Here is a 26,561-nt window from a genome sequence, read left to right as displayed (position 1 = left end):
TGTGTAAGGAACAAACTTGTTTTCTTCCCCTTTGCATTGTTTAATCAGTTACTGTTAGAACTGTTTATCTTTGGTATCTACTGTATGTACAAACATGTAAGGCCTCCATGATGTCCTTATGAAGTGTCTATTAACTCAAACTCACCATGATCAACAATGTCATTCTGGTTTTCATCAAACAAACTGCTATACAACATTTTTAGTTAGTTATCACCTTGTTGAAAGTCAAAGTTGTCATCAACCTCGAAAAGAGAATGACAGGAAACTAAAATAGGGCACCGTCATTTCATGTGGCTTGCCACCACTTGAACATAACATGCTAAATTCATCTCACATTTCTACTTCCCTCTCTGATCAACTAATGTTTGCCTTGTTGACAAGAATAAGTGCATGCCCATTTCTATGGGCCATGGCACTCAATTCACTGTCTTACATTACTTGTCAGACTTTGCGTAGTTATTGTGCAATATCAGCAGGGGTCTCTCACTCTCTCTCTAGCTCTCTCTCTTTCTACACAAAACTTGCATCTCATTTGGATGGTTTGATTTGTATTTTAGCAAACAAACAGGAGAAGGGCGCACACCAGTATTGATGAGGTGTTGCTGAAATAAGTAAATAGGTCTAAAAGTGAAGAAAAGGCTGCACACTCATAGCCACGATGCAGGATAATTTATTAAATGAATACCAACGTTTCTTCCAGGGAATACCTTTCTTCAGGGATTGAATCAATCCCTGAAGAATCCCTTTCCAGGTCAAAACGTTGGTATTCATTTAATAAATTATCCTGCGCCGTGGCTATGAGTGTGCAGCCTTTTCTTCACTTTTTGCTATGTATATTAAGCATTAGTTGGGAGTTTTCCCCCCGTATATTGTGCAGGTCTGTGCTGCAGCTGCCCAGGAACCGTTGCTCGGTTTCTAAATGTGTCATTTTTCAATGTCTTTCACTTCACTGAACCATCTCATACAACATGAGTGACTACAAGAGTTAAGGTATTGCATCAGTGTTGTTACCCAATGGTACACCAAATTTTACTTCTGCTGAGGTTAAAATGATAGGACTGAAATATGTTGTAGCTGCAAGGTTTCTTTGTTAACATATTTAGAAGCACAAGGAATGAAAGCTTCTCAGCAAATTGAATTTCTTGAATATATTTATTTTCAGGTAAAATTGTCAAAGCCTGTCTCCTCCAACATATCCAAGGCACTCTGTTGTATAACATTGAATGCCTTTATTTCACATGGCAAAGTACATAGAAAAGGACCAATGCATTGGAACTTGCTCTGGACTTCATCATTATCCCTGATGTAGTCTTTTCTTAATCTATTGTGCTATGTTGGCAAGACAAATATAATTTGTATTGCCAACATACAACTTAATATATTCTGTACATATGGAAGACAAATTAGAGGAAACATTAGAACAACTGAGTGGACAAACAAATAATGGATCTGCTTACACACAGGTGGACTGCATGATTCAAATAAGCAATTAACATCCTATAATGCTCTGTGGAATGTATACAGTACAAGTGCTGAGCTGCAGGACCAGTTGACCTCAAGATGGCAAGAGGAAAAGATCTATGCGACTATGAAAGAGGATGCTTCATTGGAGCAGAGGGCATGAGCTGCTCAACTGGTTAGTGTTTCAATAGGAACAATAAAAAAATGACATCAGGGTTTTGATTTAAGTGAAATACATCAGTAAATAGGGATGGAAATTGTGGTCAAAAGCTCACATTCAACGACCTTGATGCTCATGCATTAGTGCGATAAAACAAATGCATAATTGAGAGTTCAGTGGTGAACAAATCAAAGGCATTGGTATACAGAGATGTGGAAAAAAAGGGATCTGGTCAGATGAGTCATCCGTCACCATATTCTCCACAAGTGGGCTCATGCATTTGTGGCATATACTGTACCAAGCGAACAGTACAGGCATGAATGCATGAGCCCTAGAGCAGGGGTTCTTTTCAGGCAGCGACCCCCAAAATAATGTTTGAACTGGGGACCCCCCCCCCCCACCGTGACAAGCACTTGGAATTGTAGGCATTACATTTAGTTTGACTCAGTTCCATTGATAAATATTGTGAAAATAGCCAAACTACAAACTATAAGCTCACAACGCCTCACACTGCGAGGTGTTGTGAACTTGTAGATCGGTTTGCCAAGGTCTTAAAAGTAATTAAATTGTAACTTTAGAAATGTGCAGATACCCTGTATTCAATATGTTGGTTTGTTCACTGTTGAGTGAGAAAACAATGTTGCACATTAAGTTAATCATCTGGGGAGAGGAACTTTGGGAACCACTGTCCTAGAGAGAGGGCTCTGTTATGATGTACGTGGGGGCATTTTCCTGCCATGGTTTCGGTCCACTTCCCTCAGAGGGAAGGGTCACTGCATATCCTATGATGAAGCACTTCTATCCTGATGGGAGTCGTGTCTTCGAGGATAGCAATGTCCCATGCCAGGAAAATGCCCCCCACGTACATCATAACTGAATAAAAAAATAAAATAAATTGGGAAAAAACAAATGATATTTATTTATGTATTTATTTATTTTACCTGTTGTAAAATAAATAAATTGTACTCATGATTACATCAGATTATCCAAAAGGTGGCTTTTTGCTGACATACTTTTGAACTTTTGTGTGTAAGAGAGTCTAACGGGCATGTAGCCACAATGTTGAGAAATAACCAGCCGTGGGATGAGTGTAGACTGACTGTAAACCAGCAGACACAAAAAGTTGCTCCTTTACTTCCTGTGTGGCCATGTGACTTCCTCTCCGCTTTTATGCACCACTCCACTCACTGCAAAGGAAGGTACAGCAGTTCTACCTTCCTCTGTTCCTCATGACTGCAGCGGCTGTGACAAGAGAGTGACAGGAATCCTCGTCCTTCTATTTGCGCCGGTGCCCGCACCTCCTCACTGTTTGACCACCACCGAGAGCTGAACACCACCAAGGAAGAAGATGTTGAGACGAAGACCCTCCAACGCCTCCGAGAAGGAGCAGGTGCAGAAGAAAGATCAGGCGCAGAAGAAAGAGCCGGGGCAGAAGAAAAAGGTGAGCATGAGTAGGGTTATTATGGTTGTTGTTGTTTTGAGGGGGCAAGTGGAGTGGGCTAGCCTTGATAAAGATGGGGTCTGTGGACTGCTGTTTGGGAACACGTCCAGTTTAACTTGCCACACTATTGCCTTCAACCACTTTAAGCAACAAACGTGTATGGATTGAGTGTGCAGCTGCCCTTCACAGGATGTGCTGCAAAAACCTTTGCGGTGACACTGAACAAAAACAAAAAAAATCATACGGTGAACCTGGTGAACCTTAGTGAGCACAGAACACAACACAACTGAGCTCTCCAAGGCAATGGCAATGTTTACAGTATGTCAGCCATTTGTTAAATTACCTCTCAACTTGAGAAACAGACTTGTTTTTGAAATATGTACTTCAGAAAAGACAAGTTCCTCTAATTTGGAGTGAGTCACTGCTGCAGACGTAGTTTGGGTCTGAATGTGCTTTGTGGTTGTTTCTCACTGCGGTGTCTCTGGCTGCGTAAGAAGAACCTCCTACGCTTCACACCAGTTGTTTTCCATCTGCATCTCTTCTTCTGCTGTAGAAGCCAGGCCTTATCATTATGCATCTCATTACCTTCCTTTCCCCCACTATCCTTGACACTATATATTGCCAAGGATGATGACTGGGGAAAGGTCATTGTTCCACTGGATGTGTCTGCGAATTGAAGCCAAGATGGCAAACGTTTGAAGACAGCTACTGTATTTCTTTTTTAGGAATGAGAACTGTGACAGGAAAAACATAATCATCATTCTTCACTAAGATTGCTTCAAAACGCTCGGGTGGCGCAGTGGTAAAGTCCCTGCCCACCACCATGGAGGTTGTCGGGTGTCTATGCGATAACAATTGGCCTGTGTACGGGGGAGGAAAGCAGGGCGCGGAGGGTGAGATAAGTCATTGCATGTAGAAAGAAAGAAAAGATTGCCTCAAAACAATTTTTTCTATTGGTGGTTTAATTCTTAAACCTAGATGCAGACACTCATCCCCCCATGTTGAAAAAATACAATATCTGCAATGATTGTTTGCCTACAGTTGCTCAAGCTGGTGTCTGCTTCCTGTGGTTCTTACCAAGGATTGAGGAGGATGCCTTGAGATGATATGATTTACATTAGACCAGTGCTATGAGGGAAATCATATCTAAGACTTCCATGCAAACTGGTAGAAACAGTCAATACACACACACACGCACACACACACACACACACACACACACACACACACACACACACACACACACACACACACACACACACACACACACACACACACACACACACACACACACACACACACGTGCATGTGTTTATTGCCCAGATTGTCTGTATATGAATGTCTTACAGTACATACTGTAGAGACGTACTGTCACTACAAAGCGTAATTATAGACCGACTACAGTACTTACTTTGAGATACACATGTATACTGTAGACACAGTTCATAAATAGGAAAAGGAAGTTCTGTTTCAGTGAAGCATGTTTTGAAAGTTAGAGTCCTTGGGGAAAGCTAGAACCACTCTGGAGAAGTAGATCTACTGTAGTCTCTGTCGCAGTGTGATTAGGACTAGCTGAAGACACTCCGGTGCCTTCAGGTAAAAGTGCAAAGGTTGTGTGTTCAAGCCCTCCACCTTAAATGTGAATTTTTAGAAACAATTTCCAGAGGAAAGCTTGAAAAACTCTTGAAGGGTTCACGTACTTGGCTGAAGATGATCAGGTTGACTCTATACCTAGTACTGGTTATATTTGTTATTGTATAATTTGAGCTGTTTTTTATTTTTGTAAAATATTTAAGATTAATATTGGTGCCTTTTCAGTTGTGTGTTGTACCTGGACTCAAGATAAATGGTATACACTTAATTATGCTACAATGATCAATCTATTGAAAGATAAAAACCTCTGAACAACATTACCAGAACTTCACTATTTGAAAGTCTGGTAAGAGTATTTGAATTATAAGTATCAAGTGTGAAAAATAATGTAGAATGTGTTTATTTTTGTCATCATTTTTAATGTATTGAACCTGATCTGGTCTCAGCTACAGTATGCAGAAACACTATTATAACGGAGGAAACGGTTAAAACCCATTGGAACTGGTGCTGTTGGGCATAGTCAGCATTCAGAGACTTGATTTGCAACTTGCTTACAAAGTCTCAAGACTTTAATTGTGGCCTGCCCTGAAAAACTTGATTTTAGACTTGCTTTGAGAGACTGCAGAGACATCTTGGATTTGACTAAAAAGACTTGACTTGGATTGTCTCAAATAAATGACTAGTGAAAAATGTACAATGTAGTGTATTCAATTATTGAACATTTGTAATGATTAAAATGATATACCGTAACACACCATTAACATAATTGAATACTTTATTAACAAGTTACTTAACAGTGCAGGTAGTACAGTCAAAGGTTATGCTAATTCTAATGCCGTGAGTTTCCATGAGTTGCTATCATTGGCCATAGTGTCAGTTGTGGACAGATGCAAATAGACTCATGCTTTTATGGTTAAAAAGAAGTCAGATCAATCTCTACTCAAGTCACAGTCAGATATATCCTGTTCATCATTGCACTGTTTTCTTCCAGCAAACAATGAATTTGCAACTTGATCTCTCTTGAACTGCCATTTTGCCCTCAATCAACAAAATGTTTCCATGTCATTTTGCATTTTAAAATGTGCTCAGAACGTAACACCAATGTATATATAATATTGTATAAAAATGTTATACAAACAATAGAAGTAGAAAACAATGACAGAAATAACTGAAATCTGCGAGAGTACATGCAGCATGTACAACAGCAGACCTAGCAGTTCTGAGTAATCTAAGGATATGGAAATAAGGTCACATACTGTGTTGCCATGAGATCAGTTTTATCTAACACTGAGTTTCAGAACAAGTCAAACTTTGACTGTATGCATCTCAGGTCTGCTTTGACTGATGCTGGCTTAATGTTTTGATCAAGGTGCATCATGGTGGTAGTGGACATGATTTAGCATATTATTGTACATTCTTCTCTGGTCCCAACTATGATTTAATTAAAACACATCAAATCTACAATGTGTCCACAGCTCAGTCTGCAGAGGTCCAGCAGCTTCAAGGATTTTATGAAACACAAGCCCACCTCTCCTGCGGTGTCAGACAAGGAGAAGGAGTTCACCCTTGATGAAACAGTAAGTTGGGCTTATGGGAAAAACATTAAAGCCTCACTATGTAACTTTTTTAATGAATAAAATGTAATTTTGTCCAATCTGTATGGTAGAGTATGTTAATACAATATAACTTATATAATTGGGGTGGTTGTATTTTGTCTCCCTGCTCTTGAGACATTTAGATCGTGTCAAAGGTCATGTCTCACCTAGACAGAGAATCTGACACAAATTTTGACCTGATGGTCAAGATCAAATTTATCCCCTGAGCAAGCAGGTCGGCTCTATTAGCTCATTGGTAAAACTTTCAGCAATTGCGCAGGAAACCGGGTTCAAACCGGGGTAGAAGAGGAAAGTTACATAGTTATGCTCAGTGTTAAAACACACTTGTTTTGAGTACACCCAAAGAAGGTCAGTAAAGGGAATAGACACAACTCTTGCTTTGCCAGCAGAGGGTGCTTGAAGTGCAAAATGGATTAATTCAATCTATGAGAAATTTACAAAACATCTGTATTTATAAGTAACACAAAACATTGTTGGGAGATATTCTTTTTTCAATCCCTTGATGAGACATCAGCTGTACGGCAATCCAGGGGCTCTGAGGGTGTAACGGGACTGAGGGATGTTATGGAGCTGTCAGGAGTCTGATACGCGCTGATAGAGCCAGTAGTGACAGGGGTGCATGGTTCAGGTTTGACGAGGGTACACACTGGACTCTGAGACAATGTATCATTTACAATCATCAAACAAGTTCACACATTTTTTGGGGTCCAACACCTGCCATGACTCATCATCATACTACAGTATATAGTACTGCAGAGATGGACAATGTGATTGACTATTAAACAGAAGGCAGCAAGATAATTAACTAACTCAACTCGAAAGCGTTAGTTTACCACTGTGACAACTTGGTAAAGACAATGCCTTACCACCTGTTTTGGTGGTGATTAGCTAGCCAGCTAATAAATAGCTATGACCACAATCGTATTCCCTTTTACATGTAATATTAATCCATCATTTTCTCATAATACTACTGGATGAGGGTGAATTGCACACTGTGAAGAAAAGAGCACATTTAGTTGTTTTCCTTATAGTTGATTAAAAGGTAAAACAGTTATCCTACAGTATACAGAAACATGTTATACTGTATAAACACAGAAGATATACGTACATTATACATTACAAATTACAGACAAGGGAAATTGTACAGGTAAAAAGCCCCAAATGAGCTTTTATCAAAACTGGTTCTCAAAGTGGGGACGGGGACCCCCAGGGGTCCTTCAGGAGGTTCCAGGGGGTCCCCAGCAAAATTTGTCAATACAGCATTCAGCATTCATTTTAAACCCTTTATCCATATTTTATGCGTTGGCTATTCAAAAATTGCAGATATACAAGCTCACAACACATCACTTCGTGCTGTGCTGGGAGCTTGTACATCTGCTATTTAACACTAATCTTCTCTTCTGGGGGGTCCCTAGCACAATCAAATTTAGGATGGGGGTCCGCAGCCTTGGCATGAAAAGGTTTGAGAACCACTGACTTGGGACACTGATATTGTTTTCCACGCACTGAACAGTGGCACATGCAGTACAAACATTCACTCACAGATGTCTTGCTCGCTCCAGCACACACACCCAGACACCTGTTCTAAATGAGACACGTTTGATCAAACCATTTGGTTTTCCTCGACTGCACAGTGTTTTCTATATGAATCCAGAAATAGCCAGAATTAAAGTTCAAACAGAAAGTGACCATTACAGAAGTTCACAGATGAAGCTTCCTCAAAACCCACCTTACAATGTAATTATCATAGTACTGCAATTAAGAGAACTTCAACTTCCCAGCAAGTTTGCATGGCAATTTGACAGACAAATGAGTAATGGCTTTTAAGATGAAGGGAGGAAGTCAAAAAGAGGACGAAATTGAGCATTTACAATGAAACCCCGTCATGCATGCTTATCATGCTGAGACTAAATGACAGAAATACTCAGACAGGATGTATTCTGGGAGTGCTCATGCAGAGAACCTCAGTCCTCCATCCTGTCTGTCTCACAGACAGACAGGATGATTGACAGTCTCACGTATTATATTTAACGAAGGCACCATCCTTCCACTTAGATTCTCAGTCCACAGTCAAGGTTTTTAGCCGCATGCGCTAGCGTCGGCTCTATAAACAGCACTAGTCTTAGTCCAACACCCGAGTGAAAAGTGTCGATACCTGAGTCAAAAGTGTCGACACCTAAGTCTCATTGGCTGTCCTGACTGTCCATCACACTTCCCCCCTTTTAAGCTCCCCTTTTAAGCCAATGGGGAGACGAAAATGTAATGGACACGTTAGTCAACGAATTAGACGAGACGAAAATGTTAGGGCGGGACGAATGGAGAAGAGATCCAATCAGAATTACTCTTTTTGAGGGACTAGTTGGGAAGGGAACCAATCAGAACGATCCTCATTGTTAGTTAGGTCTATCCACCCGGAAGCAGACCATATTAGGGGCCAGCATGGACGAACACAAATCATAACAAGGCAACGCACGGAGTAACACGACACAGGAGGAGGGTTAGCCTAAATGCTAGCGTGCTTCATTAGACCTAGTTTGGCTATTAAGTTATTATTTGGCCATGTTCACAATGACTTCAATCTTAGCTATTGTTGGGAAGACCCGTGTGGTGTCACAAAATGTTGCCACCACTTATATAAAAAACATTAGAGCCTTAATCTGAGACGCTAATGTTGCCAGGTTTGGCGAGAGAAACAAGCAACCCAAAAAACAAGTAATCAGGTCTATGAAAAGATTGGGGCCAAAAAAGCCTGCCCCATGCGGCTTTATTATGACTTAGGTCATTCTTGTTTTTTTAAATCCGATAGTCTGAGTCTGTTTGTTGAAGTGTGTGTGTGTGTGTGTGTGTGTGTGTGTGTGTGTGTGTGTGTGTGTGTGTGTGTGTGTGTGTGTGTGTGTGTGTGTGTGTGTGTGTGTGTGTGTGTGTGTGTGTGTGTTTCTGCTTCTGCTTCTGCTAATACATTGTGCCCACTGGTCCACTGAGGAACTCATTTGTGTGTGCTTGCATGGACATGTCACACGTGTGGTGACTGAATGCTCTAAGCCAGTGGTTCTCGACCTTTTTAGGCCGCGATCCCCCCAAAATAATCACATTTGAACTGGGGACCCCCCACCCTGACAAGCACTTGGAATTGTAGGAGTTGAGGCATTACATTTACAGTAGTTTGACTCGGTTCCACACAGATAGATATTGTGAAAAGCTCACAACGCCTCACAACGCGAGGCGTTGTGAACTTGTGAGGCGTTTTAACACAGTTTTTTTGGTATTAAAAAGTTCTTAAATTTTCATTTCACTGTCAACCATAGGTTGAGAACCATTGCTCTAAGCAACATTTCATTGACATCTGCCATGTGCCATTTGACTTAGCTTTATGAAAGCAAAAAAAAAATGCAAACCCAACCCTAAAATTGATATTAATTAAGACCATTATTCTGCCTTGTAATCCTAGGTGATGGAAGGTTTTCCCGTGGAGGAACACGAGAAAAGTGGGAGCAAGCTGGGCAAGAAATCATGGCGCAATGTCATATCCCGTACCATGTCCCGCAAAACATCCAAGATGGTACAGAAAGCGCTTGCTGAGGAGGGGGTAAGGCTTGTTATACCAAAACACTGTGTCATGATACAGTCAAACTATTATAGGTTATGCAAACTGACTGTGTAACACAATACTGTATGCAGCTAACACAAAAGATTGAAAAGGCTTCCACCTAGTGGACATATGCATGAATTGCGGTGTCTCAGGGAACCTGAGACACCTGAAGTCAGGGTTCCTGTCAGTTAATGCTACATTCCTACAGGTTTTTTATGTTTTTTTAAGGAGACATACTTTGGCATAAATAGTTCCCTTTAACTTATTTATTGACAACAATTATTATTAACGTCATCATTAAGCAGTGGTGGAAAAAGTACTCACATGTTTTACTTAAGTAAAACTATCAACACTGCAATGTAGAAACACTCGGTTACAAGTAAAAGTCCGGTAATCAAAATTTACTTGAGTAAACATACAAAAGCATTGACATCAAAATGTACTTAAAGAACCAAAAGTAAAATAACTCATTATGTGGAATGATATATCATATGTCTAAAATGTATACAAAATCTTTTGAAAATAGCAGATCTACAAGCCCACAACGCGTCGCATTGCGACGCGCTGTGAGCTTGTAGATCGCCTATTTTCAAATAGCCAAAGTTTAAATGTTTGTAATAACAATCAAAATCTACGAAGTAACTAAAGTTTTCAAATAATTGTAGTGCAGTAAAAAGTACATTATTTGCCTCTGAGGTGTAGTGGAGTAGAAGTAAAAGTACTGAAAATTGGAAATACTCCAGCAAAGTAAAAGTTCCACTTAAGTACAGTACTTGAGTACATGTATACTTTATAGTTACTTTCCACCACGACTGAAGCGTGCCGCTGTCCTTTGTGCATCACAGGGGATGAGTGGTGATGAGGGTTCTCTGTGTGGTTCTCCTGTCATTGGTGGGCTTCCAGATCTGCACGCAGGACAGAGAACCTCTGTCTGCTCCACGGGATCAGAGGACACCACACCCATCCCTGTAACCAGACAACTCTCTGGCAGTAAGTCACCCCTTTAGTGCCGTGTTAAGTGGTCAGATGGGCGGGCCACGTGCGTTTTCCGAGCAGGTTTATTTTAACGATGAATCAATCGATTGTGTTCCGGCTTGGATCAATGGAACTAACGCAGCATTTTTATTTATCTGTATCACACTGAAAACTAATTTTTAAAGGTTTTAAGGAAGAAAATACCATGTTTTTCTTGTTTTTATATTTATGTTATATAATTTAAATCTTGGTGTTTTGCCAATTACTTGGGGGCCCACAGATTGAGAATCGCTGTTTTAGGGTATGACTGTAGGACTATCACTCCCCCTCAAACTCTCTCTCTCTCTCTCACACACACACACACACACACACACACACACACACACACACACACACACACACACACACACACACACACACACACACACACACACACAATACTTGCCCCCATTTCTTTCTCAGAACGCTAGGCACCAGAAATTGGTAAATTAGGGAATAAGGGTTAAGGCATAGTTTTACTGAGGTTAAGGTTAGGAATAAGGTTAGGTTTATGCATAGTTTTATTGAGGTTAAGTTTAGAAATACCTGGTGCCACTGGATTTGACTGGGGGTGAGTATATTTGGGGGTGATGGTTCTTGTATTTTTCTACCTCTCAGGAAATGGGAAAAAAGTTCCACTCCTACTTTAGCATGAAACAGTGATACGCCCAAGTATAAAATAGGGCATTCATATGTGAAAAAAACATGAGAAGACAAGGTTTCTGCCCGACAGTGATCATATGCTGCTAACCCTTGGTCATAATGAAACAAAGTGTCTGCAATCATTGCATGCATCTCAGAGCCTCTTGTACCTGTGTGTCTCAGGTAGCGACCGGCAGAGCCTGGACAGTGGCTACAGCCAGAGGGACAGCATGAGACTAGAAGAGAATGGCCTTTCTTACACTGGACCGTTCTGTGGCCGCGCCCTGGTTCACACCGACTTCATTCCCAGTCCCTATGATGTGGAATCACTGAAACTCCAGGTGAGCCCCCTGGTGTCTCTGCTTTGAGTATTATTACTGTTATTGTATCTGCCAGGCCGGACGGCCGAAGGCCGAAGACTATGTTTTCGAACCTGTCTGTCTGTCTGTCTGTCTGTCTGTCTGTCTGTCTGTCTGTCTGTCTGTCTGTCTGTCTGTCTGTCTGTCCGTCCGTCCGTCCGTCCGTCCGTCCGTCCGTCCGTCCGTCCGTCCGTCCGTCTGTGTGTCCCTGTGTCTGTGTGTCTGTGAACAGCTAATCTCCGGCACCGTTGGACCGTTTGGCACACATACTCCCAGGATGCCAAGGAAGAATCTCTGCCCCACATCAGTGCAGTTATAGTGCCACCAGGAGGCTGATTTTTGCAACACAATATTACTCCTACAGATTTTGTCTAAACCTCCATGTCTATTAGCCTGGGTGCCAGCCTGCTTCGCTACGTTCGGCGGATTTTTTTTTCTCTCTGCGCTTCTCAGTCTGGAATGCCTCCTATCTCCAGGAGGCGGGACACAGCAGCCAAGGTTCGAAACCTACCGTGGCTTCTGATTGGTCTGTGGTGCGGGGCGGGACAAAAAAAACGGTGTGATCGTTTTGATTCGTCATTCGTTTGAACAACATCCAATCAGCAACGACGTTGCCTAACGTAACATATGTAGTTCCAGTGTAGTTCTACAAGACGAGTCAATCGGGGGCATTCCAGACTGAGAAGCGCAGAGAGAAAAAAAATCCGCCGAACGTAGCGAAGCAGGCTGGCACCCAGGCTACATGTCTATAGTCATGTGTTCAAGGCCTATCGGTCAGATTTTTCATATTCCGTCATACTAATGATGGGAAGCACTAAATAAATAGAATTTACTATGTGTAATATGCAAATGTTCCGCTGAGAGGTGTGTAATTCTAAAAGGTGGGTTGAGTATTACATTCTCAGTTGCATCTTCTATGCCAGCGTGGTTCAAGAGATAAATTAAGGGTTCAAAAACCAAAGGTTTAGGGTTCAAAACTAAACTAAAACAAAAAACAACCAAAACAACTCAAACAGCTTGCAAATCACACTAATGGTGTAATACTACAAAACTTTAAAGTGCCTCAATAAAAAACTATAAAACAGTTATCAAACTGGTGTTAGCAGAAAAAAAGTGTTTAAAAAGAAAAACGCTGAAGAACATTTTTCACTCTAAAAGGTGGGTTAAGAATTATATTTTCTGTTGCAATGTGCATGCTAGTGTGGCTGAAGACATAAATCAGGGTTTTATCAACCAATGGTTTAGGGTTCAAAGCTAAAAAAAAATATTTATTTTTCATCTAAATTCTGAAAGTTGGGTTAAGTATTACATTCTCAGTTGCATCTCAGTGGCTCAAAAGATAAATCAGTTGTTTATAAACTGAAGGTTTAGGGTTCAAAACATTTTTTTTTCACTCTCCATCTCAATTTTAAGGTGGGTTAAGTATTACATCCTCAGATGCATCTTCTATGCCAGTGTGTCTCAAGAGATAAGGTTTTTAAGGTTTAGGGTTTAAAACTTAACTTAAAAAAAAGCAACTCAAAAGACTTAAAAGCGCCCCAATATAACACTAAAACAGCAATCAAACTGGTGGCAGAAACAAAAACTGGTCGTATTAGTGTTCAAAACTCCTAAAGAACATTTTTCACTCTCCGTCTAAATTCTAAAAGGTGGGTTAAGTATGACGTTCTCAGTTAATTATTACATTCTCAGTTGCTTTTGCCATGCCAGGATGGCTCAAATGATAAATCAGGGGCTCATAATCTGAATATTCTGGGTTCAAAATTCCCAAAGAACATTTTTCACTTTCCATCTAAATTGTGAAAGGTGAGTTAACTATTACATTCCCAACTACATTTCCTATGTCAGCGTGGCTCAATAGATGAATCGAGGGTTTATAATCCAAAGGTTCTGGGTTCAAAACTCCCAAAGAGCATTTTTCACTTTCCATCTAAATTGTGAAAGGTGAGTTAAGTATTACATTCCCGCATGCTTCTTCCATGCTAGCATGGCTCAAATGATAAATCAGGGCTTTATAAACCAAAGGTTCTGGGTTCGAAACTCCCAAAGAGCATTTTTCACTTTCCATCTAAATTGAAAAGTTGAGTTATGTATTACATTCCCAATTGCATCTTCTATGCCAGCGTGGCTCAATATGATGAACCAGAGGTTAATAAACTGAAAGTTCAGGGTTCAAAGCTCAACTAATACAAAAGACAACTCCAACAACTAATACAGAGTATCTCAAATAACCAAAACAACAATCAATACAAAACTTCAAAGTGCCTCAATAAAAAAACATGAAACAGTGGTCCAAAAAATAACAAATAAGTCAGCTATAATACTAATAATGTCAATGACATACAACAAGAATTGCTTTGCTTATTATGTATTAAGCTCCTCCCACTGGAGGCGGGCTTTACCCATGCTCCTCCCCCTCCTACCGGAGCTAAAAGAGGGCGTGAAGAGGGAGGCGGGCTGATTCCACGCTCCTCGCCTTAAAAAGAGCAAAGATAGAGATTTACCAGGACCAAGATTCAAACCCCCAACCTTCCACCTGCGAGGCCTCTCCTTTTCTCTTGCGCCACCCGGCTTTTCACACCAATTAGAAACTGGAGGTAATATTTGAAGTTTAAGGGAGAGGTGGCAGGTCAAAAGTTGAAAGTCTACAGCAAACACCTCTCCCCCTGACAGAATGACTGAATCTACTAGATTCACTGATGATCAGGGTTCATTATGACACAACCTTTTTTGAGTTTTAGAACAAATTGGGCTGGCAGAAGATGCTTGTCAACTCAAAGATAGAGATTTACCAGGACCAAGATTCAAACCCCCAACCTTCCACCTGCGAGGCCTATGCTTTCCTCTTGCACCACCAGGCTTTTCACACTAATTAGAAACTCAAGGTAATATTTGAAGTTTAAGGGAGAGGTGGCAGGTCAAAATTTGAAAGTCTACAGCAAACACCTCTACCCCTGACAGAATGACTGAATCTACTAGATTCACTGATGATCAGGGTTCATTATTACACAACCTTTTTGATTTTTAGGTCATTGTTAAAAAAAATCATCTGTTGAAAAAAATGAATACAACAGATGGTTGGAGAGCAAACAGAGGGATGTTTAATGTTATCAAAACACATATTCGTTATTGTCATATCTTAATAACAAGCTAAACTCCTTTTTGCATCAACTCCTCCAAGGAACAGGCCATATGATGTAGTTGGCAGGGCTTTATTGAAGAAAAGGTGACATTAAAAACAAACAATTAGACAAATAATCATACATTGATGATGATAATGAAGTGCACATTAGCATTCACACTGATTTACATTTCAACCTTAAAGTCACATCAGACAATGAGCATGATCTGTCACTTTTTCAAACTGTAATAAAAGTTATCCTTGCCTGGGCGTACCTCTGTGCTGGAGGCTGACGACAGGGGAACAGGTTCTCCTGAGAGCAAGAAGCTGCGATGGAGAGATGAGTGAATGACATGGTCCAAGGAGTCTCAGATTTACTGAAGCAGTTAAACCGTGCAGGGTACAGAGGTCTGACTGTTTTTTACCACTATAGAACTGTTGTGTGTATTTAGCATTGCCCTGCATGCTCTTCAGTGAAAGATCACAGCCAGCTACAAACATGAAAAAAACACCTATAGTGTAGGTATATTTTGCTTGTTGATCTTATTTTTGTTTGGTTCTTCCCACGCTTTGTTTCGATGTCCCACGTCCTAATTGATTGATTAGCTCCTGCTGTGTGTCCCCTCATCGCCTTTAGTTTATGTCAGGTGAGGTGTGTGTTTGGGCAGCCTGGCATTCAGTGAGAGAATGGGGGTGAGCTAGGCTCAATATTTTGAGTTTGGGTTTGAACCCCTAACCTCTGGTTTGAGAAGCAACATATCTCTAGCTCAGGGGTGGGCAACTCTGATAATGGAGAGGGCCACTATATTTCCACACTCACTATGCCATTCTATGTCACACAAAAGTTGACACGTTTTGAGCTTGTAGATCGGCTATTTTTGCAATTTTTTTATTGGAATCCTGATTTTACTTTGCTATTTTTGAATTGGGATCCTGAAAAGTAACATTTGTATCTAATTTGAAATGCATTTAGTTATACTTATGTTAACCATATGAACTTAAATACAAATACATTGGACATAAAAAGACAATAGAATTTTAATACTAGTCATCAAGCTACTAATATAGACTGAAGTAATTAAAGCGGGTCATGTTTGCATGTTTGGAATTGTAACAGCTGAAATCAATGATATATCAGTATTCTGATATTAACCTGCGAGCCGTATTAAGTGAGGGTGGGGGCCGCATGTGGCCCCCGGGCCGCCAGTTGCCCATGTATGCTCTAACTGCACCACTGGGGTTTCTTAGTTGTCTGTCTACTGTCTTGTATGCTCTTCAGCCACCAGCAGTGGTGGGAGAAGTAAAGCCCAGCATCCCTATTCTGGGGGCGAACATTCGTCAAAAATAACAGATTTAAATTTTTACCGAAACGAAAGTTTCCGTAAATCGTCCCCCCAAAAACCTGTTAGGAGTACGTTTCAGGCAATTTAGAGTTGATTGGTAGTACTTTGTAGTGACATTTTTTTTGGTCCCTAACATTCATCGAGCTCTGGACTTAGTACATTTTCTTTGTACCGAAACGTTTTTACCGAAACGAAAGTTTCGCTAAATCGTCCCCCCCAAAAACCTGTTAGGAGTACGTTTCAGGCAATTTAGAGTTGATTGGTAGTACTTTGTAGTGACATTTTTTTTGGTCCCTAACATTCATCGAGCTCTGGACTTAGTACATTTTCTTTGTACCGAAACGTTTTTACCGAAACGAAAGTTTCGCTAAATCGTCCCCTCAAAAACCTGTTAGGAATACGTTTCAGGCAATTTAGAGTTGATTGGTAGTACTTTGTAGTGACATTTTTTTTGGTCCCTAACATTCATCGAGCTCTGGACTTAGTACATTTTCTTTGTACCGAAACGTTTTTACCGAAACGAAAGTTTCCGTAAATCGTCCCCCCAAAAACCTGTTAGGAGTACGTTTCAGGCAATTTAGAGTTGATTGGTAGTACTTTGTAGTGACATTTTTTTTGTCCCTAACATTCATCGAGCTCTGGACTTAGTACATTTTCTTTGTACCGAAACGTTTTTACCGAAACAAAAGTTGTCTGTGTGGCTCAATAGGTGAGTCAGGGGTTTATAATCCAAAGGTTCTGGGTTCAAACCTCCTGTAGAACATTTTCACTGTCCATCTAAATTCTATATGGTGGGTTAAGTATTACGTTCTCTTTGTATCATATATACCTGTGTGGCTCAAGAGATAAATACAGGGTCTGATAGCAGAAGGTATGGGGTTCAAACCTCTTGTAGAACATTTTCACTGTCCATCTAAATTCTATATGGTGGGTTAAGTATTACGTTCTCTTTGTATCATATATACCTGTGTGGCTCAAGAGATAAATACAGGGTCTGATAGCAGAAGGTTTGGGGTTCAAACCTCTTGTAGAACATTTTCACTGTCCATCTAAATTCTATGTGGGTTAAGTATTACGTTCTCTTTGTATCATATATACCTGTGTGGCTCAAGAGATAAATACAGGGTCTGAGAACAGAAGGTTTGGGGTTCAAACCTCCTTTAGAACATTTTCACTGTCCATCTAAATTCTATATGGTGGGTTAAGTATGACGTTCCCAATTGTAGCTTCCATGCCAGCGTGGCTTAAAAGATAAATACGTGGTTCATAATCCCAGGGTTACTGGTTCAAAGCTCACTCAAAACAACTCAAACAACAACTAAATAAAAACTGAAAGGGTAAAACAACTAAAATGAGACTGGGATCAATACAAAAACTGGTGATGGAAAAAAAACACTAAACAATAAAAAAAAACACTAAACAATAAAAAAAAAAAAAAAAAAACTCAAACAACTTAATGTGAAAAAACAGAGCCCATAAAATCACAAAATAAAAAATAAAAAAACTTTGCATAATATGTAAATGTCTTAAGCTCCTCCCCCTGGGGGTGGGCTCCCTCCATGCTCCTCCCTCTCCTACCGGATTCTTAAGCTCCTCCCCCTGGAGGTGGGCTCCCTCCATGCTCCTCCCTCTCCTACCGGAGCTAAAAGAGGACGTGAGGAGGGAGGCGGGCTTCATCCATGCTTCTCGCCTTAAAAAGACCGAAAATTGAGATCTTCCCTGACCAAGATTCAAACCCACAACCATCTGCTTGTGAAGCCTATGCTTTTCACTTGCACCACCAGGCCTTTCACATTAATTAGGATTTTGAGGTTATATTTAAAGTTAAAGCAAGAGGTGACAGGTCAAAAGATGAAAATCCACATTAAACACCTCTACCCCTGACAGAATGACTGAATCTACTAGATACACCCTCTGATGATCAGGGAGAGGGTTCATTATGACACAACTGAGATTTAGGTTGTTTAAAACCATCTGTTAGAAAACGTTTACTCTGACTGAGTCTGAACCCAGATTTACACTTTCATTGAAAGCAAACAGAGAGATGTTTCTTAATGTCATAAAAAATCATACCCTTTTTGTCATTTATACATTCCTTAGTTTGAGATGATCAAAACTATAGCAGTTTTGGTGTTAAATCAAGTAGGCTACATTGTTCTCACTTTGGACTGGACATTAAAAAATATGTCTGTAAAGTGTTCAACTATATAGTTGAACACTTTACAGACATATTTTTTAATGTTCCTCAAACTTTCCTCAAAAATGTTTAATAGTTCCTCAAACAGTGCTGTATTATGACCACAGATCCTCTTTTATTAGCTGAATTAAGTTTAAGAAAATACCACTTTGCACTCATGGCATGCAGCATATCAATCAAATCATATAGGCCGAGCTCCATACTTCGTTTTGAGGTATTCTAGTGACTCAGGGATAACAAATTACGTAAATTGAATCCAACCACTTAAATGTAATGTATTTATTGCAACAACCGACCAAACGGCTGAGTTTGTAACAAAATGAGGAAACTCAAACAAAGAAGGTTTAAATGATTTTATTAAAACTAACTTAACCCCATATGGGTAACCGGTGTCCCTCAGGGCTCAATACTAGTGTATTTTCTGTTTTGTGTCATTGGTGGTAAAGCTTTGGCTGAAAATGGCCGATCGACAAGCTCACAACGTGTCGTAGTGAGCTTGTCAATCGGCTATTTTCTGCAAAAGCTATCCCCACAATACGGATACTGGGGTGGTTAACAGTGCTTAAAGGGAAAGACCACTTTCGTAGACGTTTGGGTTGTGTAGTTACCTTTCCATGATGCATCTCCAAAGGTGGGCAAGAAATCTAAAATAATTGCTCCATTGATTATTCAAAATATGCTCATTGAATTACATTGTATGCTGAAACAGCTCTCAAAGTCACTCTTTTAGCACAAACGAACGCAAATAAAGTTAATTCAGACAATATAAAACATCACCAAACCCAGTACCGTTTGTTTTTGAAATAAGGCTAACATCCTGTTGATTTTGCCATTTTTATTAAAAAGAAAACCCGGACTGGATCCGCAGACCAGGATTCGGATCTTCAAATAGTAAAATCAGCAGGAAGTTGACATTTTTATTTAAAAACAAAACAAAAACAGTACTGGTTTGGTGAGGTTCTATATTGACTGAGTCGCTTTGTTTGTGTTCGTTTATGTGCTAAAAGCGTGACTTTGAGAGCTGTTTTACCGTACAATGTAGGCATATTTTGAATGATCAATTTCTATTCAATGGAGCAATTATTTTAGATTTCTTGTTCACCTTTGGAGTTACATCATGGCAAGGTAACTAACTACACAACCCTCTACCAAGTGGTCTTGTCCTTTAACAACCAAAATCCAAAAGGCTGGAGTGCTTCCAGTGAGCTTCATGGTAAGAGAAAGGATAAGAGTGAAGTCCAGCCACCTCTTTTATAGAGGACAATCCAGGTGGGCCAGATCTCCACTGATGACACACTCCGCCCTCCAATCATTCTGAAACACATGACACATGGACATGGCTAGTAACCATGACAACCACACCAGTTACCCTGACACAGGAATTAAATATAAAAATAGATAGCTGTGCTGTGAACAATTTAGGCTGACAAGAACAAAGTATTTCTTTTAACGACAGGACTGTATGGCATTTTGTTTATACTATAGTATTGTATGGCTTCATTTTTTATGACACAGTACGAGTTTAGTATGACTTTTCTCATATACTATTGTGTCAATGTAGGAACTGAATTACAGTCATTTATCAATTTCAGAAGACCATTTTAATGTGTGAACCTGGCTCAGAGTTCAAACAAATTAAGAGCAATACACTTAAACACAGAATTGATGAATATAAAGACAAAGGCGAATTAACTAATTGTTTATGAGTGAGTTAGTCTGCAGAATCTGTAGTGGATGTGTGTAAAGCAGTGGTTTTCAAAGTGGGGTCCAGGGGACCCTCATGGTTTCTTGAGGGGGTTCTAAATGTCCCCTTACATTTCTGTAACTCCCGAGAGTGTACAAAATGGAACCAAATGGACCCCTAATGGTCCATTTGTACACTCTCAGAGATATGGGGGTCATTGAAATTAAAGGGCTAAGCAAGACACAGGTGAACAACATTTGCAAATGACAGGCGTGAGACAAGACAGGTAGGTAGCAGCAAACAGGAAACACTCAGACATCACTACAAAACAAAAGGTACACAATTGTGTAAATTCAAACTAGAACTAAGAAGATATATTTCTAAAATATGTAAAGAAACACAACTGTGTTGTAAAGCACCAAGCATAACTAAGAAACAAGGAACACAACAAGAAAACACAACAGTTATTGTTATCAGTGATTTATAAACCGGTTGTCAAGGGTTCAAAACTCCTAAAGAACTTTTTCACTTTTCCATCTAAATTCTAAAAGGTGGGTTAAGTATCACGTTCTCAGTTAATTATTACATTCTCAGTTGCTTCTCGCCTTCAAAAGAGCAAAGATAGAGATTTACCAAGACGAAGATTCAAACCCCCAACCTTCCACCTGCAAGGCCTCTCCTTTTCTCTTGCGCCACCAGGCTTTTCACACTAATTAGAAACTGGAGGTAATATTTGAGGTTTAAGGGAGAGGTGGCAGGTCAAAAGTTGAAAGTCTACAGCAAACACCTCTCCCCCTGACAGAATGACTGAATCTACAGATACACCCTCTGATGACCAGGGTTCATTATGACACATCTGAGATTTAGGTTGTTTAAAACCCTCTGTTAGAGCATTTTTACTCTGCACCCAGATTTACACTTTCATTGAAAGCAAACAGAGGGATATTTCATTTTAGCTTAATGTCTTTAAAATTCATACCCTTTTTATTACTTTAACTTTCAAATGATCAAAACAAAAACAGTTTTAATCAAGCAGTCCACTACATGTTTAATTTCATTAAGTTAAATTAAGTAGGCTACATTTGCTGTTCGCACTTACAGTGCTGTATTAATAACGTTTGATAAAATACCATTTTACACTGCATATCAATCAAATCAATAATCACTTATAATGAAAACACAATCAAGAATGAAATACAAAAACAAATAGCTGTGCTGTGAACAATTTAGGCTAACAACAAACTATTATGCCATTGTATAACTTATAACGTTTTTATTTTATTTACTGCATGGCATTTTTTTTTAAACTAAAGTATTGCATGACTTAATTTTTTATGACATAGTATGGTATTTTGCATGTTCTCCATCAACCCAATTACATTCCGCCTCCTGGAATTAACATGCGACTACCACACAAAATAAAAGTTTGTATTAACATTCACATTTCAACAGTAAGTCACATCAGACAATGAGCATGAGCAAAGAAAAGTTATCCTTGACTGGGCGTCTCCTTGACTGGGAGTACCTGTGGTGTGTTGCTCTCAGGAGAACAGATTCTCCTGAGAGAAAGAAGCAGCGATGGGGAGAGGAGTAAATGACATGGTGGAAGGAGTTTCAGATTTACTAAAGCAGTTAAACCATGCAACTACAGATAATGACTGCCAGCCACAAATAAAATCATGCAGCTACAGATAACCGCCAAATTACCACACGCACCTTCTGTTATCCCCATTGATATGACCTTATTCTCAATCGATATTGATATAATCCATTGATGGCTGATTGGCGGTTACAACCTTATATGGAGTCTAGAGGCTAAGGAGTAACACAATGTACCACAACACAAGTGTCAAACTCAGGGTGACCAAGGCCAAAACAACAGACAACACTCCACCCTACCTGAAAAGGAATCAAATTAAACTACACCAACCAAAACAAAAATTACAGTCTACACTCCCCAACTAAACATATATATGTTCAAAAAGGGTAAAAGGAAATGGCAGCACACCCTTCGCACCAAGCATAAAGGTTTGGCACACAGCCTACACTCAGAAAACCCAAATAGATGCTACAGTAGCTACACAAAAAGGGTTCAGCACATGGAGGTGACGGATGGCAAAAGAGCTGAAAAAGAGCTTCTCCCAGGGTTTTATCCTGGCTGTGGCTGATTTAGAAATGAGGCCCAGGTGTGTCTCCAGACACCACGCCACTCCTCCAATCTGTACTCCACCCTCCAATTACCATGGGGCACTGAAAACACTTATAATATTGTGAAAACACAATATGAGGCCATGTAGGGCCGTAACAATGGCTAATCAATATTGTGAAACAACCACAGTCAAAAAAAAACTCCTCATTACGCAATTATCTTATGTGTACGGGGTGTGTGGGCATGTGTGACTCACCATGAATGCCAGACTCCACAGTAGTGACGAGGAGCTCCTGGTTGTACAGGTTTACGGGATGCAGCGTGTGCTGAAATGTCACACACACTATCTTCTCCTCCAGGTTCTTAGTTTGGTGACAACATTTACCAGATTATTGAATTTATAAGCAGCAACACATAAATAAACATCACTGTTTTCACCTGTTTCTCTCACTCGGGCTCTGTCTCTCTTCTTCCTTTTTTAGTCCCACCCCCTCTCAGAACCTGGGGGTTGATCGACACCTGGCCTGGCCCCCCAATGATATTGTGTCCATGAGTTTGGTATAAGTGTAACATGTATAAGAAACCAGTCTGGTTACTAGTGGCCACTGGTTAGTGCTGCTGCCTGTGATATGAGAGATCTGGGTTCAAATCCCCATCTGCATGCTTGTCTTTGTTGTTTTGAAATATAATGAATGTGTCAAATCAAATATTTTTTTAATCTTTCCTCTCGTTCAACCTTTTTTGTCTCTATAGGGAACTTGTTTATAGTCTTAAGTAGAGTATCATTCATAGTTGCCCATTTAACTACATCCTTGCGTTCCAATTCTGAGCATGTCATAGGCAAACATGTGGCGAAAATAGGTGAACATTCAGCAAAAATATCAGATCTACGAGCTCACAACGTTTGTAATTCGGGGACCAAGTATAGACCCCTGGGTTAAGTAACTTTGGGCTGTTTGATTGCTGAGTAAATTACAGTAGGCTATCTGATTTCTCTAGTAGATGAGTCAGAAGAACTGCGCACAAGATAGAATGATACAATAACATAATATTATCAAAATGATATCAGTTGTAAATTTTGTTCAAAGTGGTGAAAAAACAACAACAAACGAACAAACATATTTGTTCCCTAGCATCCAAAATCTGACTACAGTCAACCAGAGGGCTTGTTAATATTTTGCTAACAAAGGGGGAACCATAGAACCACTTCCTCAGTTTAGTTCCGTCACTGTATAGTCCAGGTTACAGTATTCAGCATGATGTCATCTCTGTTCCAGAAAGGTGACATCATCCACATCATTGACAAGCCTCCGGTGGGGACCTGGACAGGAAAGCTCAACAACAAAGTGGGCTCCTTCAAGTTCATCTACGTTAACATTCTCCCTGACGAGGGCCCACCGGCCAGGAGGAACCGCAGTCACAGTAAGACCCACCGGGGCGGAGCCAAACCCAAAACCTTGGAGGAGGTGTTGGAGACCATCGGCCTGAGTGTAAGATACATTCAGTTGTAGTGACATACTGTACAATGTATGTATATACATAGTGTGTTAACCCGGGGTGTTAATTTAACTCTGAAAGGGTCCGTTTTCACAGGATCTTTGGAAAAAGTTGTCAATTAAAATTGTATTCATTCATCCATTTATTTATTTATATTTTTTTATCCTACACATTTTCAAAGTTAAATGAACACACCAGATTTTACTGTGTTTACAGTATGTTGTACTGGACACTACTTTGACCACTTTTGTTCATTAGCAGCATTATTACATTGATTGATTATAAATTAAGCTGTATCTGTTAATTCAACGTGTGGTTTTGCTGTGCTGTAGGAGCTCTGCTCCCTGCTGTCCATGCATGGCTTCATGACCCTGGAAGACTTTGGGGGGCTCAAGGAGTCCCACCTGAACGAGCTGAACATCACCAACGCAGACCAGCGCGCCAAGCTCCTGAACGCCACTGAGCTGCTCGGAGACTGTAAGTCCAAATGAGAACAATTTATTTGCAATATTGAAACAATACATGTTTATTAGAAACTACAAACTACGATGACAACTCTAGGATTAAACGTTTTAGTCATATTGTGGTGCTCATATATCAGATTGTATTAAAGGACGACTTCACCCATCTTCGAAAATAAATTAATCTTGTTTGAAAAAAAAAACCTGCCCAACAATGATGTCACTGGTAAGCAAGTGTCCACAGCTCTCCTATGAGACACAGAGTAGAATTTTCTTTTACCATTTTATTATGAACATTAGTGAGGACCAATTATCTGAAGATACGTTAAAAATGGGTGAAGTCGTCCTTTAAACTAAGCATAGTAGTCATAGTAAGATAAATAAAAGCATCTGTGGGGATAATTTGATGGTGTCATAAACATGAAAAAAATCTGTCACAATGCTAATTAAGTACATTTATGTTTATGTTCCATTCATCTTGCAGATACTGTACTGTATGCTCACTGGCCTACAGGAAATTCTATTTAGTCCTCAGAGAGCCTTTGATATGTGAGCTCTTTTCCCTCAAGACAGATCATTAGCTGCAATTTAAACACCTTTCCTGTAGCATGAGCTGTGCTTTGAGTAGAGTTTATGAATACCCATTAGCCCTGGAGCTACTATGCTTTCCTGAGCTAATTGGAATGGAACTTCTTACAACTGTTGTTTCTTTTTTAATTATTATGCTTGTGACTTTGTAATACGTTTTTCTTAAATCTTTTTTCAATTTTCTATTCTCTTTTCTTTTTATCTATTTTATGAACTGCCTCTGTGTGAATATGCTATATACAAATACACTTGCCTTGCCTAGAAATGACTCCGAGCGAATAAACACTACAAGATTGGTCATGCCGAAGACTCAAAAAAAACAGTAGCTATGTGAATGCTTAACAGGATTTAAATATCAGATTTGGCAAAATTTCCAAGGTCCTATAAAGATAAGTCTTATATTATGCACAACCTTGAGAATCTATTATCTTGAATCCAGGCTGGAGGCCTTTTGAATTATTAGTGCATTGTAGAATTACTTAGTTTCTTACCACATCTGTGTTTGCACCTGTTCAGCTGAAGACGAATCAGGCCCAGACGAGGAGGAGGACAGATCGGATGCGTCTGAGGAAGATAAGGACAAGGAACCGAGGGATTCAGGCTGTTTCGAGAGCTCAGACAACCTGGAGAGCGGCCGCGGCGAGGAACCAAAGGCAGAGGGAGAGCTCCAGAATCACACACCAGAGGAACAAGACCAAGAGCCTGGCCAACAGAACGAGGAATCTGGGGAGCAGGAGGAGAGCGACACAGAGCAGCTGGAGTCTGTCCAGGAGCAACTGGAGGAGCTCACTGTGGACTGACGTCTTTTACGAAGTGAGGGAACAAAACTATATAATATGCTAGAACATCATGCATTCCTGGTCCTCAGCTGATGTAATGGTGGATACTGTAAAGCCCTGGGACTTCATAATACACACACACACACACACACACATACATTCAGTATAAAACATTTTTTGTTATTTTTTCAGTCGTTTCTATAGACAGGACAATATACAGAAACAGGAAATTAAGGTTCATAGAGGGAAAAAGACTTGCAACATAGGCCTCCAGCCAGATTTAAACCGGGCTCAGTGCAAGTATGTGGTTGACACACTGTCCGGTCAGCTACTGAGTGAATTATATTTTATATTGTATGGACTATGAACTTGCTACCCTCAATGCTTACAGAGCTATGATAGATATAATAGATGTGTCATTATTTGTGGTTGCTACTGGCATGACCATATCAGAGTATAGTATTTTCAGTGAATTACATTTTGTGTTGTATGGACTATGAACTTGCCATCACTTTTCACGGAGCAATGCTCGATATACAGGATAACAGAAGATGTGTCATTGTTTGTGCTTGCCAAAATGTCCCTCATCTCATTGTTAAAATGTGTGGCGTGTCATAGTATCTCTCGGATCTCTGATTGTAAAATGTTTTCAATTATGTTTTTAAATATTCCTGCTTTAGTAGATAGGCTACAGTATGTGTAAGTATAAAGTCCTTTGCCATGTGTATATATTTTTTCGACAAATGCGATGTGATTTACATTTCACAATTTTGCAAGAATATTATTTCATTTGTTCTGTTGTTCTATGAGTGAGGAAGTCTTGTGACTTTGCTGTAAATACAATAAAAAAAGTCTCCAAAACATTTC

General features: G+C 39.9%; 1 protein-coding gene across 1 annotated transcript; it reads left to right on the top strand.

Annotated features, from left to right (window-relative positions):
- The first annotated feature begins 2,816 nt into the window (after window positions 1-2,816).
- Window positions 2,817-26,519, top strand: sash3 (SAM and SH3 domain containing 3). The gene is made up of 8 exons (XM_084042131.1): window positions 2,817-3,062; window positions 6,131-6,232; window positions 9,720-9,857; window positions 10,706-10,850; window positions 11,700-11,857; window positions 23,647-23,859; window positions 24,199-24,343; window positions 25,432-26,519. The coding sequence occupies exons 1-8, from the start codon at window positions 2,970-2,972 to the stop codon at window positions 25,713-25,715; spliced, it is 1,278 nt and encodes a 425-aa protein (XP_083898257.1). The 5' UTR covers window positions 2,817-2,969; the 3' UTR covers window positions 25,716-26,519.
- The last annotated feature ends 42 nt before the right edge of the window (window positions 26,520-26,561 follow it).

Source organism: Gymnoscopelus microlampas (genome assembly GCF_963454915.1).
Source record: "Gymnoscopelus microlampas genome assembly, chromosome: 18".
In the NCBI taxonomy this organism is placed as follows: Eukaryota; Metazoa; Chordata; class Actinopteri; order Myctophiformes; family Myctophidae; genus Gymnoscopelus; species Gymnoscopelus microlampas.
This window is presented reverse-complemented; position numbering and strand designations above follow the sequence as displayed.

Excerpts from the sequence above, each read along its gene's own strand:
- sash3 (XM_084042131.1), top strand. The coding sequence starts at position 2,970 with ATGTTGAGACGAAGACCCTCCAACGCCTCCGAGAAGGAGCAGGTGCAG. Across the intron at positions 3,063-6,130 it reads AGCCGGGGCAGAAGAAAAAG|CTCAGTCTGCAGAGGTCCAG; the intron begins GTGAGCATGAGT and ends ATGTGTCCACAG. Across the intron at positions 24,344-25,431 it reads CACTGAGCTGCTCGGAGACT|CTGAAGACGAATCAGGCCCA; the intron begins GTAAGTCCAAAT and ends GCACCTGTTCAG.